The sequence below is a fragment of the Capra hircus genome, chromosome 4 (genome assembly GCF_001704415.2).
Source record: "Capra hircus breed San Clemente chromosome 4, ASM170441v1, whole genome shotgun sequence".
In the NCBI taxonomy this organism is placed as follows: Eukaryota; Metazoa; Chordata; class Mammalia; order Artiodactyla; family Bovidae; genus Capra; species Capra hircus.
Genome location: NC_030811.1, coordinates 16322250 through 16339219, shown reverse-complemented (window position 1 = coordinate 16339219; position 16970 = coordinate 16322250). Strand labels below are relative to the sequence as shown.

At 34.3% G+C, this 16970-nt stretch overlaps 1 protein-coding gene across 3 annotated transcripts in view; it reads right to left on the bottom strand.

The window, feature by feature from the left end:
• Positions 1-16970, bottom strand: part of BRAF (B-Raf proto-oncogene, serine/threonine kinase) — a 163932-nt gene that overhangs the window by 52994 nt on the left and 93968 nt on the right. For all 3 annotated transcript variants that reach the window (XM_018046858.1, XM_018046857.1, XM_018046859.1), the window contains exons 6-10: positions 13979-14127; positions 13035-13154; positions 10306-10465; positions 4000-4036; positions 181-317 (exon numbers count right to left, since the gene is read on the bottom strand). In XM_018046858.1, the coding sequence (XP_017902347.1) occupies positions 181-317; positions 4000-4036; positions 10306-10465; positions 13035-13154; positions 13979-14127 (603 nt within the window). The remainder of the gene's footprint in view (positions 1-180; positions 318-3999; positions 4037-10305; positions 10466-13034; positions 13155-13978; positions 14128-16970) is intronic.

Here is a 16970-nt window from a genome sequence, read left to right as displayed (position 1 = left end):
GCTTACTCTCTTTCCATAGTTCAGAAACAGAACACTATTCTAACTCTTCCCAAACTGCCTTTTACTGAATTATATTAGAGTTGAGAGCAAAAATCAACATTGTGGGAATATGCTTTAAGTAAAAAACTATCAGCTCTTAATGATTTCTAAGAAGAAAGCACTTCAGAGGAAAACTCTCACCATTCGATTCCTGTCTTCTGAGGATGAAGAGGACTTCCTTTCTCGCTGAGGTCCTGGAGATTTCTGCAATGCTTTCACATTAGAGAGTGAGCCAGGTAATGAGGCAGGGGGTGTGGCAGATAAACCTGTGGTTGATCCTAAGTTAGTGAAAGGAAAAATTTATCTATTAAAGGAGGATCAAGTATGTTAGCTTACTGGGGGCAGAGGGTGCAGGGAGATGTAGACTTATTTTAAAAAAATGCAGTGCATGTTTTAATATTGACCATTAGGAAAGGACAGGCAAAAAGAGGGCCTCATTTGGTGATTAACTATAAATTTAAAAACTATAGTTTCTTTTAGTTTTACAGTTTTAGCATTTTGGTCAATTTAATAACCTTTAAAATATATGATTATAGATATATACTTTGCTTACTGCTGTAGTGTCTAGGAGAAAAACAATCTTAAATATATCCCAATTTTTTCTTTGATCAAAAAAACTAAAAGGCAAAATCAATATAAAAGCAAACATAAAAAATAAACCTTAATTATGTGACATTAACAGCTAATCAATAATAATAAAAAAAGATAGAAATGCTCCAAATAGAAACATTTTCTAATAATGTCCTTAATATTGACATTATTTAACTCTTTCATATTAGCCACTAAAATTTAAAAAAATCCTACACTACATACTATATACTATTTAAGAGAGATACTGGTCACTGTCATTGGCTTCTGGAGCCTTATTTTGCTAAACAAAGTTTACCTGCACAACAAAGTTAATGCCAACAAAGCCAAGTAGGTTTCTCAAGACTTTCTGAAAAATCTCTGCCTATATAAAATGAGAACAAGGTAAGTGCAGTGGCATCTCAGCCAAGTTACTACAAATGGAAATATTTTATCAGCAAAATGAGTCCAAGGGCTACACTCTGAAAATGGACTCAGCTGGCAGGGTTGCATACCTTTCTGATGGATACTTTTTCTTCCAAGTGCTGACTGAGCAAAAATCCCAATTCATGTACAGAAAGCACCTGGTTCAGAGGGGTTCAGGGTAATGACTCCTGGTGGGGCCTGAGCATAGCTAAGCAGGACTGAGATGTCAGTTAATAATTGGACAAACAGAACAAAAAGACTTCCATTAAAAAAAAATTAGGCAACTATTCTCAAGTTAAAAAGTTACTCTCTCTGAAAGGACAAGGATCAAAATACTAATGGCAACATTTAAAATATTAAAATTGTGTAGAAATTTCATCATTACTATACCACGTATGTCATCATGTGGAATTTCCATGATCTCACATGCAATTTTCTAAAAGAAAATGACACCTGGAATATCTATTAACTAGAGTTATTAACTGGAATATCTATTAACTACAATCCATATTCTGCCTTCCACTGATAATATTTCAACATCATAAAGCCCTAACTGTTTACTCAGGCTTCACAATCCTGACCTACTCAGTGCTGTACCGCATCACTTACTTTAATTACACTACTCGGTTCTCTATAACTTCCAGCCCATTCCATGGATTCTCTAAGAAAGTTGGGCAGAAAGAACAAAAATCTGAAAACCATCATTCATTCAGAATAAGTAACAGACACTAGCAAAAACCAGTAAATATAATTCTTTAAAAATATTTACAGCAAGACACTTGTCTAAATTTTGACTTAAATTTTTAAGAATTAGTTTAACCACTAATTAAAGAATGGTGAGATAAAGTGGATGGATGAAATTATACTGCTAAACTTTCCCCTCATATGAGAGCATAACTCAAAGTATCAATCTTAATTTTCTAAAGTATGCTAAAATACCTCAAATATATTATAGATCTTCTTTAAGTTCCCTAGTTTTGATATAAAATATACATGGCTTATGCTTTAAAAAAAAAAAAGAACAAATATTACAAAAGGTCAAAGCCAAAAGTCTAATAAGAACTCATAATAGGGATTTCCATTTTTTAAAAACCAAAAAAATTGATATTAGCAACCATCAAGGTTATCGCTTAAATGGATTAAAGTAGAAGAACTTCAGCTTGAAGAAAACCCTCCCCACATTATTTACTGCCACCCCCTGAGTTTAAGATATTATCAAGACCAAAAAGTAGTATTAACAAAAAACAAGATGGAAATTTCAGCTCTCGCTTTTAAACATTTATGACAGACAGCATACAGAAAGCTTGTGGAAGTGAGTATGTGTGAGGAGCACATCCAGAGCACTCCAGCCAGGCCAAGCAGAGACTGAGTACTAAAAACTCTCACACTTACAAGCACACTGTGAGGGCGAGACACAAACAGTATCTGGTGTTTATATTTAATTTGCTTTGGGTGAAAACAAGAAAGAAGAGCCCAACTACCTCTGAACACTGGGCCAGGCTCAAAATCAAACACTATTTCACTGGGGACAGAATGGAGGAGGGGACTGGGAGTCCGGGATTGGTATTTCCGAAGACAGCGCATCAGCTGGTTCAAAGGGGCTGTTAGAAGAGAAAGAGAGGGGCAGGCAAACACAGGAAGACAGACACAGAAGAAATGAAAGAAGTCACGGGGAATAAATGAGTTGAAGCCTGCTTCACAAAATAATTCTGGATGTTTAAAAAACTGCTTATTTTAATAAAATTCCAATCATTCTTTTAAAAGTGATTCATATAAAGGATAAATGCTGTTTGATTTTTGGTTACTAAGCAGGCAATTTTTATGACTAAGTTAACTCTGTGATGCTAACGTGATGGCCACATTTAAATGCAGGATGTACTGGGCAAAACTGTCAAAAGCCACAGCTATTAAGACATACGAAAGTCAAACTGGCAGCAACATTAATTGGTGGGTTCATGGAATAACAAACAGGAAAAAAAAAAACTTTTTAAACTATGTACTACATATAGTAAATACTAAGTCCAGACTACATAACACAGGCTTATTATTTTGGTAGGTCCACAAGTGTATAGAAACATAACAAAAGATGGTTCATGCAACATTTGACATAAAGTATCTTTGCATGTGGGCTTAGATATTTTGAATATAAAGCAGGGTCACAGTGAAGAGACTGACTCTAAACAAAGTATGTGGACATTGCAGGGCTTCCTTATTAAACAGATGACAGTTGAAGAGGGAAGCATAAAGGACCACCTGGAAGAAAACGTCAAGACTGTTTCAAACAACATCTCTTACAAAAATCTTATGGGGGTAAACTCTTATTTTAAAAAGTATTTTCTAAAGTAATGTTTTTCTATGACCCCAATATTCACTGGGTGCCAGAGTAAACAGCTGATAAAATTCTTTAAGAAATCTCAATTTGATCTCTCATTTGCTTATTTTATTTACTGGACTAGTAAGAGGGGAACTGGGCTTTTCTATTAGGGGTCCACGGTATAAAACTTATCTTCCAGGGCCTTCTAGAAAGCTGAAGGGAAGTAGTTGACAGTGTCTATCAAACTGACAAGCTGTAGCAGGTAATCCCAGGGATTCTCCCCAAGAATGATTTAAGGAAGTCAAGTTTTAACTGACTGTAAACTCAGTCTTTAAGTATTAGTGGAGATAGGAATAAAATGGGTAAAATAATTTGATAAAAACATTTAAAAAATTATAGATGTCACATTTAAGACTCCCCTTTTATGTCCTCTCTTTTTCTCTGTTTCTGGAGTTAAAATTTAAAATCAGTTAAAATTTTATTAGCGATAAATGATAATTACTAAGGAAAAGCAAACAATTTTTTATTTTTCTCTACATATTTTTCTCTGTGTCTGTGTTTCACGCAAGAAGCAAATATAAAGGAGACAAGCAGCAAAGCAACTGCATTCTTCCCCGGTTTTTGTTTTTTTTTAAATTGAAATCACTACTTACCTCCATCACTACGAAACCCTTGGTCTCTAATCAAGTCCTACAAATAAATAGTAATGTATACTTAATCAAAGCATATGATAAAAAAGCAACATTTTATTTTCCACTAAGCATTAACAGAAAGGTGAATTCAAAATAATACCTATCTTATAAATTACTTCACAAAACAGAAAGAATATGGAATTAACTAGTTAACATGATAAAATAAAAATTTTGAAACCCCTGCCAACCTAACCCTAGACTAAAGGGATTACTAGTCCTGATCAAATGCTGAAATCCATTTCAGGCCATTCAAAACCAATGGCTGCATTAATGCTCAAAAACATTCTATTGGCACATATTAAGAGCCATAAAATGTTCATACCCTTTGATCCTATAATTCCACTTCTGGAAATTTTTCCTAAGGAAATAATTCATAAGAAAAAATGATATGCACAAAGATGTTCAGTGCAACATTATCCATTATACTAAAAAAACACCAGAAATAATTATTTCCCTATTTTAGGCATACTGACATTTTTGGCATATTGACATATTGGTTAAGTAAATTATATTGTGTCAATTTAGAACCTATTATGCAGCTACTAAAACAGTTATGAAGTCTGAATCATGAAACATGTTTATAATTAAAAAAGGATACAAAATTAAGTGTACACTGATATGATCATAAAAATATAAATGTTTAAGGACACACTAGAAGGGAAACATTTTTTTAGTTGTCTTTATTATTAAAATACAGCTTTTTACAACAATGTGAGGCAGGGCAGCGAGGGAGGAGTCCACTGGCAAAGCAGTACAATTTGGACACAATTTGGACTTTGACAGAACTTAGTTTATAACTGATGACTGAACTACCCAGCTACCCTAAATGTCTCTAAATATGCCCAAAGGCTTATAAGCTAAAACAAGAGAAGATTCTTTACAGATGCATTTCTGCTATGTTCAACGTACTATAGAAAACCTTTAACATTTTATACAGAATAATCAACAAATATCTGCAAATAAGATGCTAAGTGTTAGTGGTTGTATGACTACCAATAAATATAAAATCATGGTGGTCTCACTAGCTTTGAGTTCTTGACAGCTTATCATCTAAGAAAGATATACAAACACAGAAATAAGAGCATAAGAAAACAACAAAAAAAGGTGCCAAAGTTGCTTAATTAATTGCCAAAGAAATGGTATATGTAAAAAGATTCTTGGTGCAACATAAGTTCAAAGGATAAAGAAATAACTATAGAACTTGGTCACTGGTGAAGCATTTGAAGAAGTTAATCTAAGAGCTGGAGTTTGAGTGGTAGATAGGATGCAGAAAAGCAGAGGAGGAATTCCCTGGTGGTCTAGGAATCTGACCTTTCACTGCTGAGAGCTGGGGTTTAAGCCCTCATCAGGAAAGTACGATCCCATAAGCTGAGCAGCGCTGCCAAAAAAAAAGAAAAAAAAAAGGAAAGAAAGGCCTTCTAGACAACCTACTTCTAATAACCACCATAAGCTTGTATTTTCCAATCTTAAATATGTTCTTAAAGCTCTCTGACAATCTTTTTCTATGTGATCTAGGTTAAACAAGATCTTCTAGTATTCCAATACTGGCTATTTCAAACTTTCCCCCAATTTCCTATGGTTCCTTTCCTAATTACTGCTCTTCCCCTTTTTAGCAGGATAGAGAAAACAGAAGCTATCAAAGAACATTCTGTTCTGTCTTTTTATCTACAAACATCTGCATAATATTAGCTATAATTTCTGAATTCTTTTTTTGTGCCAAGAATAATCATCACTACAAGGGGTAGACACTGTTGGCCCCAAGGTTAAGTCATCTGCCCATGGTCATTCTGCCTCTAAAGAGTTCAGAGGCAGCTATGTTCACCTTTAACTTCTCATAGCCCCTGAGGAACATCACTTTCAAGCTCAAGGAATTTTTATTTACTACCTTAATTATTTCTCCTTTTGTTCTTTTGAACCTCTCTCTTTACTTGCTTCTTCCCCTCAAGTTACAAGATGCTCAAGGCTCTCACATGACTCTGCTTCAGTCTATGGCTTTCGTCATTCCTTTGTAGCCAAGCTTCTCAAATCTGGCACTGAATCCCAAATCTTTACCAGCTTTTGCTCTCCTCCATTAGACCTCTAAAACAGCTCTCAATGACATCAAAATGACACTGTAATTGCCCAGTTCAATAGTTATATTGAATATATTCAATAGTTACATCTCATTTGAGTCCCAATGACAACTGCCATCAACTACTTCAGCATTCTTGAAGTCCCCATTTCTCCCTTTGGCTTCTTCAATACTACTTTCTCTTATTTGTTTGAAGCTAAATTTAGGAAGAGGAGCCTATAATGAAGACAGAGAAAGACAGTTTCTGCCTATATCTCAAATGTTAATGATCACTAGGGTTGCATTTCTACCCTCTTTTCAATTTATATAATCTTGGAGTAATATAATTTACATCCATGACTTTAACACAAATAGGCTAATTATTTCTAAATGTGTACCTCTACTCAAAGTCTTTATTTCAACTGCTATTGGATTTCTAAACCAGTAAAGATCCACAGACATCTTCAAGTCAGTATGTCCAAAATAAAAGTTAACATTTTCATTCCTACAAACCCTGTTCTTCCCTAGGCATTTCTATCTTAATGAATCAAATAAATACTATGTATTCATCTAAGGCAGAGAATTCTAGGCATTGTCTTTTTTTTTTATCTCTCATCTCCCACTTCTCTCCTCTACTACTAGATAGAACAGCGATTGACTATAAGAAGAATGGCCAGGTTTCACCCCATTTCAATCATTTATCACCTGTGTGATCTGGAATAAGTTTCTTGACATCTCTAAATCTAATTTTCTTAACAGTAAAAGAAGGAAAATAATAGTACTTAACTCACAAGTGTTTATGAGGATGGAATAAGAAAATTTATGTACTTGGTAAAGGACCTAGCACATAGTAAGCATGCCATTTACAGTATCAATCCTAACAATTGCATCTATCAAACCTCTCACCAATTCAAAAGATTTTTCTAAAGTGAAGAGCTGACCACTTTCTTTCCCACTCAGTTTACTGGACCTTCACTATCAACTACAGAGAACTCAGAATAATACATGTTATCTTCTCTATAATATCAAGTATTAATTACATCCCACATAAAGGTACTTCCATACTTCTGCACATACCATTTCCTTAACAATGTTCTTCCTTCTTAAAACCCCTAGCACTAGGTACTTAATAAATTCCTACTCCTTCATATTCATTGTTTATCTTCTACAATCTGGCTTAAATGTCTCTTCTCTGCTAAACTTGACTGTCTTTAATCAGGTAGAGTTCATCCCCTTCTATAAACTATCACTGTATATTTTTGTGTTTATTTATTTATATGTCTGATTCATCCATTAGACCGTGACCTCCCTGAGGGCAAAGACTGTATGCTAATTCATCTTAATTCCCTATTTTGATACAGTGCCTATCCCACAGTAAATATTAAATTTGGTTTAATGGAGTAATAAATGATAAATGACTGAAACTGAATGAAATGACTGAAACTGAATGAAATGCTAAAAGGTTTATATTTTATAATCAATGGGAAGTAAACAAAAGTTTTATAACAAAGGAACAGATGGTGATTGAAGTCTTACAATAAAGAATAAAATCCTATTTTGACAGTAGCAATGAAGAATGTAAATGGACAGAGAAATCAATGGCAGGAAATTTATATAGCAGATTAATGTCATTAGTAGTTCAAGTGAAGAAATATGGGCCCAAATGGTGGTAGAAAAAACAACTTTGAGATATATATCAAAAGGAAAGGTGACATCTTATGACTATTTGCTTATGGGGAAGATGAAAAAGCAAGATATAAAAATGATGCTGCAAATGTTCAAGCCCAAGAGAACAGGGGAATCTTAGTAACACTAAGATATAAAGAGGAATAGTCTAAAAGAATGTTAGTTTTGAAAGTAAATACAAAGTTTACAACTTTGAACATGCTGACAATAGATCTAACCTAGAAAGATTTGATTTCATATTTCACAAAATCTCCTTATTCATTTATTTCCCTCTCCTACTCTTTTCCCTCTTTGTATGTGGGTCTAGCCAGATGGAAGAAGACCTTTTTAGCTGAGAAAAATTGGTATTAAGAAAAGGCTACTTTAAATAAATCCAACAAAATCAGAAAAAAAAATTTCATAGCAAAAAGTAGGAAGAAGATCTGACTTGGGAATGTATCTTGAAAAATGAAATTAAGATTGATAAAAAGTTTATTTTCATTTACTTCAACAAAAATATTGTTATAATGTCAATAATATGTTAATTCTTAGAATTAATACAGAGGGAATCAAGGTTTTGTTGGTTGTAATATCAAGCTTACCATAATATAAACTGAAACTCTCAATTTAATATTCATCTTTCACATCACAATCACTCATTTCTAGAAAAATTTTAAAGGATTTCATCAGTTCCCTCAATGCCTCCATCAATCTGTTGATATTTAATTCAGTTTCTTTAGAAAAGCCTGTTCTCTTGTCATCCTTTAGACACTTACTCTCTTTTACTGTTAACTGGACTAATTTAATTCTGCTGTATCCTTATTTCCCAATGGCTTTCCACTGTCTTCAATAAATCCTTAAAATCTTTTTTTTGTTGTCAGACTAGCAATCAGTCTGCTTTAGTTTTTCATAGCAATGTTGGATAGTGATGAAAAAGGGCTGGAATGCAAGCTAGTATTAAATGGGGAGGGAGGAATATGTGGGTGGAGACTTATTAGGGGAGTCTGTTAATTAGTGAATATTTTCCTGTTAGGATAATTTTGGCTCCTTTACTCAACCTTATGAGGACTCACAGAAGGAATGCCTATATAATGAGAACATTAGGCTCATTAGAGAACAACAGACTGTCCTCTAGCATACACATGACCCCTCAGTAATTTCAGTATCCTGCTTATCTGGGTAAACAATTTCAGATTTCTTTTAAAATATGATTACTTCCCAATGCAAACAAATTTGGTAGCTTTTCTGTTTTGTTGCTTATTACATTCAAAGATTAAGGATAACCCACACTTTTTATTCTAAAGTACAAATTATGGGAGAAATGATCCTGACCCCACCACAGCTCAAATGTCAAGGGCTCTTTATTCTCTTCAGGAATTTGGTTATCAGGATGATAGAGTAGAATGAACCAGTCCTTTTGGAGTGATCCTGTGTATGTCATCTTTTTTTCTCAACTCTTCCTTCCCTTTTGCCTATATCTGGGACTGGCAAAATACAATGGGCTGGCCACCTGTTATTATCTATGGTTGTTTTCACACTAGTGACAGAGTTCAACAGTTGTCTTTAGAGACTGCAAGATCCACAAGCCTAAAATATTTACCATCTGGCCCTTTAAGAGTTTGCTGACCCTTGGTCTATATTATGGGAAATAGACCTCTGCTTTGTCTTCTAAGCCTTTTATTAATACAAATGTTTTTTGATGACCTCTTAAGTAGGTCATCACCTAATAGTTCCTATTTTAGGGAACTATATTGGGAATGGTTTTTTCTGTCCAGAAGTTAAGGTTAAATTGAAGAAGTGACACTAAGGTTCATAATTAACTTCCAGTGTGTAACATAAACTAGAAAAGGAAAAAATTCAAGAGTGATCAGCCAGAAGTAACTAAAATAATTGATTTGTATAGAGATGGAGTACAATGGTATACTCAAGAAAGTAAAGAAGGTAAATGGTAGCTTTGCGCGAGAAGTGCATAAAGTAATGATTAGTCCTTAAGGGTTATTTAACTCAAAGCTGAACTTTTAGAAATTCAGGTAAAGATTTCACATTGAAATATGCAAGTATATTCTTATTTTTTCTATACCTTCAAATGGGTCAAGTGGATTGATTATCTGTTAAATAAATGAAGATAAGACTTCTACAGAGGTGTCATAAGGAAAAAACCAATGAGAATAACTCTATACTTTGGTACCAGTTAAACATTTTATGCCAGCAGAGAAGATGACAAGGCTTTTCTGATCTGTAATTCATGAAAAGTCTATCACTTATACTAACTGTGATAAATAAAACATGGCACTTATTTCTGATCTATATTATAAATCTATATTAAAATTACACACAAAAAGATTAAAATTAACTCAATAATATTGAGAGAGGGTGTGGGAGAGACAGGAGAGAGACAGAGACACAGACCGACACTAACTTTGAGAGAGAGAGAGAGAACTTAATTTACAAAACAGCTGACAGAACCAGATTCCCCAATCTGTGGTCCAAAAAAACAGCAGAAAAATAAACACACTTGAATTTTCTAGATTCGAACACTGCTGGATACTTACATCAATATTGACAGGTTCTATTGTGTTTATATGCACATTTGGAGCTGATGAGGACCGGTCTCGTTGTCCAAACTGATTTCGATGATCTTCATCTGCTGGTCGGAAAGGCTGTGGAATTGGAATGGATTTTGAAGGAGATGGACTGGTGAGAATTGGGGGCCTGGAAAAGTCAAGTGATTGGAAGATAAGATTTAGAGCAACTTTCTAGAGATAATAACATAGAAAAATGAATTATATAAAGATTCTGTTTTCATATTCTCAAATAAAACCTTAAAATAAAGGCAATGGTAGTAATTGCTTAAAAAAGAATTAGTTTAAAAAATTAATATAAGCTGACAACTAACACCAACAAAGTTGCTTTGCTCAAGCAGACCCTCCACGAAGTATCAATGATAAGAACACTGATTTTATTCAGAAAACTCCAGAGAAATCTCCAAATGGCTAGAAATTACCTGTGGTTAATCAGCTGAAGAAACTCTTGTTCTCTAACATTATACAAAAATGTTCTAAGTCCACACTAACTGAATAACATCTGTTAATTATTTCTACCTTTGCCATTTCTTGATAGTTAAAGTCACTAAGATGAAATTTTTATGGGAAGTATTAGGAAATCATAAATCTTTTAAAAGCACACGTGTATTTCAGGTATCTATTGCTTTACACAATATGTACCTATTGCTTTATACAAGAGGTAAATTAAAATCCTGAACAAAAATGGCAAAAATAATTTCCAAATTCAAAAGATGATTCTCAGAGTGTCAATCTCTCACAGTTTGAAATGTTTATTATGCCCAATAATTGATACAAGACACAAAGAATAATAATATATTAAACCTTAATGCAAATTTTCAAAAAATTGCTCTTTGATGAAACTGTGACAGACTGGCCTATCCTGGTAAGTGTAGATAAATAACAAAGTCTGTGATCTCTCACTGCCCCCAAAATGAAGCTGGCACTAACAGAGCACATTAAAGTTTTGAGAATAGATTGTAAACACCCATGAGAAGTCTATGTTCTTCAGAAAGAATATCCAAGGGAGCTGAGAAGTGAGTACCACTTGATTGATGAGGTGCGACTCAGTTAGCTCCGTCAGGACCAATGAATGATTCAATGCTAACAGCTTCTCTTCAGAGATTGGTTATTGTTGCACCCCATCTTATGCAAACTCTGTAACTAATCAGCAGTATCAAGTGGTTAATAAGACAGCCAGAAAGACAGCTGAGGGAATAAAAAGACATTTTTGAGAGGAGAGAGGGTTTAAAGAGGAATGAAAAGAAAATATAGTTTTGGACCAGATGAAGGTCGGAAGAGCCAAAAGAGCTGAGTTGTGACAAAAAGCTTCTAAATAAAATATATTACTAGAATCTGAACCATACCAGCTTAGAGTTTTACTTCTTTGAAGCACCCTTTTAAAAGGGTAGGGAAAGAAATTTTAACTTTAACTATTCATATTAACTAAATGAATCCACTTAGAATTGAAATAAAAATAATTGCTCTGCTGCTGCTGCTGCTAAGTCGCTTCAGTCGTGTCCAACTCTGTGCAACCCCATAGACGGCAGCCCACCAGGCTCCCCCATCCCTGGGATTCTCCAGGCAAGAACACTGGAGTGGGTTGCCATTTCCTTCTCCAATGCATGAAAGTGAAAAGTGAAAGTGAAGTCACTGAGTCATGGCCCTTTTTATTATGATTAATTGATTAATTTTTAGTTTGCGACAAAGCTGTCTCTGCTTCTGCTTTAGACAGCCCATAACAGCCTTTGGCAAGGGATTTCGGGAGCAGGTAAAAAGAATTTTAAAATGACAGTATTAGCTTTTAGAAAGTTTTGAAACATGCACTGACTTTCTAAATACTTAGAGGCTAATTTAAAGTCTCAAGGCAGTAACACACTTTATGTCAGAACTTAAAAGTAGAAAAAGCCTAAACTAACTACAACTGTAGTGGGCGGTCTAATTAATATAATTGATCTGGTGTAGCGACAGCAAGTCATTCTCGAAACTTAATAATAAATGTAGACTATGACAGCAACATGTAGCACCTAAGTCAGAAATATGTATGCAAAGGACACTGGTCTTTACGTAGGAAAAACAAAAATCTGGATTAAATCTGATAAATGTTATTATCAAATCTAAAGAAAATGGATAAACTAGAAAATGAAGATAAGCTGTTTCTGTCCTTCTCTTCTCCTTCCACCCCTCTGGTCCCACCATTACTACTATGCTTTTATCTCCTGGGCTCATTCAGATTCTGGAATTCTTTATGGTTCAGTTCAAATCCCACTTTCTTGATTAAATGTTCACTACTCTCTCTCACTATTCTCTTTTGTAAACATTGCAATATTTATCACATAGTTTAAAATAATAATCATAAATTATAGATTATAATTATATATTAGCTTAAAACTGTTGGCCATTATCTCCTGTGTTAATGCTTTTTTCTAAACGGAACTCATATACTTCTGTATCTGATTATTAAAAATAAAGCAAGCACAAGGCAGGGACTATAAATTATTTGTTGCTTGATTTTTTGCAAGTATGGTCCTACAACAGTCTATGTCAGTTTTAACCCTCTGTATCTATACCAAATGTATGACAGGTGTGATGAGTTACCTGGAAAAAAAAAGTCCTTAATTTAATGACCCAAATGTTGGAAATGCTTCTAAGCAACTAAAAGTTAAAAAAAAAAATCAGCTCAAGTAGCACGTCACTGAACAGCAGGAATCAAATCATACCCAATAGAATCGGAGGGGGGTGCAGAAGGGGATGAGCCACATGGAAGGGTAGTCTCTGCTAAGGAGGCCTCCTCCTGTGGTATTGGGTGGTGTTCAAAGAACTTGGAGACAAACAGCAAACTGTGAGGCAAAAACAAAAACAAAACAAAACAAACCTAACTTGTGCAAAACCCAGAAGCTTCATACACCAGTATACATTAAAGAATTAGCAAAAATTTCTGAGCTCAAACTGCATTTTCAGGAAAGACTGCTAAATTCAATTAGCTGTATTTCTGTCTGATAGCTTAGGGTAAAAAATTATATTTTACTTTCAAAGACAAGCTCAGAATCTAAAACTAACTGTTCTATATAGCAAATTTCTATATAGTAGAGAGGAAAAATTATGCTTTATGGTTAAGGAATTAGAAGAAAATATATCTATTGTTAAAAGGTTACATTATTATCATGTACTTTAAACTACTGAGTGGAACTCTCAAAAAAAAAAGACCTTAATAGCAGTAGTGACAAAAAGACACAAAAAGATTTAAATTAACTCAATATATTGAGAGGGAGTGGGAGAGAAGGGAGAGAGAGAGACAAAGACACTAACTTTGAGAGAGAGAGAAAATTTACAAAACAGCCGACAGAACCAGATTCCCCAATCTGTGGTCCAAACATATAATCGTTAATTTAAACCCTTAAAAACCACCTAAAAGTGGTATCTACGGGGAAGAGATCTTATATTAATTAAAAAAGAATATGAAACATAAATGAAATGTATAGCAAACCAGAATTACAATCTGAAGAGAAGTACTGGCTACACTACTGTCTAGCCAAACCTCAAAAAATTCCCTGTAACAACTCTTCTGTAAAGAAAACATCCACAGACTCTAAGACATACTAGTTTCACATTAAGAAAAGTTAAATGCAAAGTGGCAGAAAAGAAAAATTTTTTGATTACTTACTCTAGTTGGTCATAATTAACACACATCAGTGGAACCTCTGTACTACAACGCTGGTGAAATTTATAACCACATGTTTGACAGCGGAACCCCTGGAAAAGCAGCTTTCTACAGAAGTCACAAAATGCTAAGGTGAAAAAAGTTTTCCGTACCTGCAAAGTAAAACATCATGGAGGATTCTGTAAGAATCTTTTTAGAAATCAACTTATTTACTCTTTTGTTTAAAATAACAAATTTTTACTATGTTTGTTAGCCACTCAGTCGTGCCCAACTCTTTGCGCCCCCACGGACCATAGACGGCCAGGCTCCTCTGTCCATGGGATTCTCCAGACAATAATATTGGAGTGGGTAGTCATTCTCTTCTCCAGGCGATCTTCCCAACCCAGGGATCGAACCCAAATCTGTTGCATTGCAGGCAGATTCTTTACCGCCTGAGCCATCAGGGAAGCCCAAGCCTATAGCACTTGGTATTCCTAGGCGGTTTCCCATTCAAGTACTAATCAGGCTCAACCCTGATTAGCTTCCGAGATCAGATGAGCTCTGGCGCATTCAGGGTGGTATGGCTGTAGACTTACTCTGTTTTTACATCATGAGAACCAACTTAACCATGAAGAGTCTAAAACGAAACCAGAGGGTTCAAGGTAACAGATGGACTACATGAATTTATCTCCCACTCACTATTCAATTAAACTCAGAAGTCAAGAAGATGGGGGATGAATGAAAGACTAGAAACTAACTTCAAGCTTTACTATATAAGAGTACAGGAGAAGGAAGTAATAGAGGTGAAAGAAAGGGTAAGAGGACACTTGAATAATTCTACAAAGGAGTTAAGAGATGCTTATTGGTGTTGACACAAGAAACAACAGCATGCTTAAAGTTACAAAGGTATGGAACAGAGGAACCAAAAACCCCACAAAAACCAAAAACACTTCCCAGGAGGAGAGGAAAGAGGGGGAAAGGCTGTCACTTACAGATGATCTAATTTCCAATGGAACTGGCAATCAGTAAATGATGTCTAAAACTGATACAGAAGTTGTGACCTAAAGTTATTATTCAATAACATGAAAAGAATCACTAGAAGAGCTTAAAACAGAAACCATTAAAAGTTAAGAATGTAATTATGTTGAACTGGTTCATAGAGCTTTTCAGGTCTACTATATCCTTCTACTTTTCTATCTATTCAATTGATTTTTGAAAGTTTGATATTGAAACTACAACTAAAAATCTTAATTTATGTACTTAAGAAATAATTGTAATATATAGTAGAACTATATGTAACCTTGTTGTGTATTTTCCAAGTCTCCTAGTCTCCTATGTCTTTTTTCAAATTTAAAAAAGAAAGAAGAAATAAAAGGAAAAGAACGATTTCCTCTATAGAGTGGCCTTAGAGGCTAATAAGGGTTGGGGCAACCCCTTTGCACTATTTTAAAACCTATATATATTTGATTAAAATGTAATATACTTTGATTAAAGTATTAAAAAATTACAAAAGAAAAAAACTAGTTTATAATTAAAATTATATGAAAATCAGATTAACCTAAGTTAACTAAACTTGTTAACTTAGGACAAAGGATAGGAACATCACCTAAAAGATGGTAAGAATTACGTTTAACAAATTATCAGTTTGTTAGAGGATCAGAACACCTCAATGTATCTGTGAACATTCCTCTGTGTGATGCTTACAGGGCAACATGTAGGAACTCCCTGTCAGAAGGCAAACGTGTCACATAAACAGAACTGTGCTAGGGAGGTTCTATCTTGGTAACAGACAAAACCAGAAATTGTTTACAACTGTTTGGTTTGTTTATGTAATAAGCAGAAAACATAAGAAGGATAAGTAAATGACAAATGTTAACAACGCCTATTTGGGAGTGATGAGAGTATAGGTGACTCTATTTTGCCCTTTGTTTTTTGCTATATATTCTCAAGTTTTCAGACAATATTAATCACACACAATAATAAGGAAAATACATTATGATCCAGGATATGGTTGTATTCTTATAATATTACTCTCTATATAATGCACATCAGAATTTCTAATCCATTCTATTACATATAAATGCTTTTCATGATCCATTAAATTGATTTCAATACTCACTTTATAAAACTCAATAAACACATATTTAACAGGATAAAATGTTATTAAAAGAAATGTTTTATAGAAAATGGTACCTTGGCATATCATCCATTCTGGCTTTTTGAGAATATTTAGATAAACTATTTGGATAGTTTTAAGAGTAACTCTTGTTTTCTTCACATTCTGGCTATGGATCAAGTTACAGAAGATATAAAAAGGCAACTGACTTGTTTTTAGCTTTGTTCCTTTTCCATTTGTCTCTGGATGTACAAGCAGTAAGAAAAAGCTTTTTTAATATTTATGTGGCTATTATTTACTACGGCAAGCATCTTTTTATACTCGAGCATAATCTCTGGAAATTAGAGCACAGAAAAATATAAATCGTATTCATAGGAATCATCATTTTATAGTCATCTTTTTTGCTACATACTCATACTTTCAATTGCCTAATAATCTGCTTCATGAAGCCCTAATTTCTCTTCCTTCTTTAATCTAGTCAGTTGCAGTCCTTCTTCCTATCACTGACATACTTGAAAACTATGCATAACTGATTGCTTCTATATGTAAAGGAAGTGGGAGAAAAAGAGAAGGAAGGGAGAAAGGAGGGAAGCAGAAAGGAGAAAATATGGGTAGGCATTTGAGCATAAACTGAGTGACATATACCTCTGTATGTATACCTTTGTTTATAAGCAGGTACAGGAAGATTTACCTTTTCTTTTGGGCCACAACTTATGCTTATTTTGGAATTTGAGACATGAATGGTAAACTCATGTGGGCCATAGAACAGGCAATTTGCATGCATGGATTTGTAAGGTGTGGGGCTGTCTGAGGTTAGCATCTATGTAAAATGGGAAGGTCTGGAGCCATGGCATCTGTTTCTAATCTTGCTTCTCTACCTTTCCTGCCTCCTCCACCCCA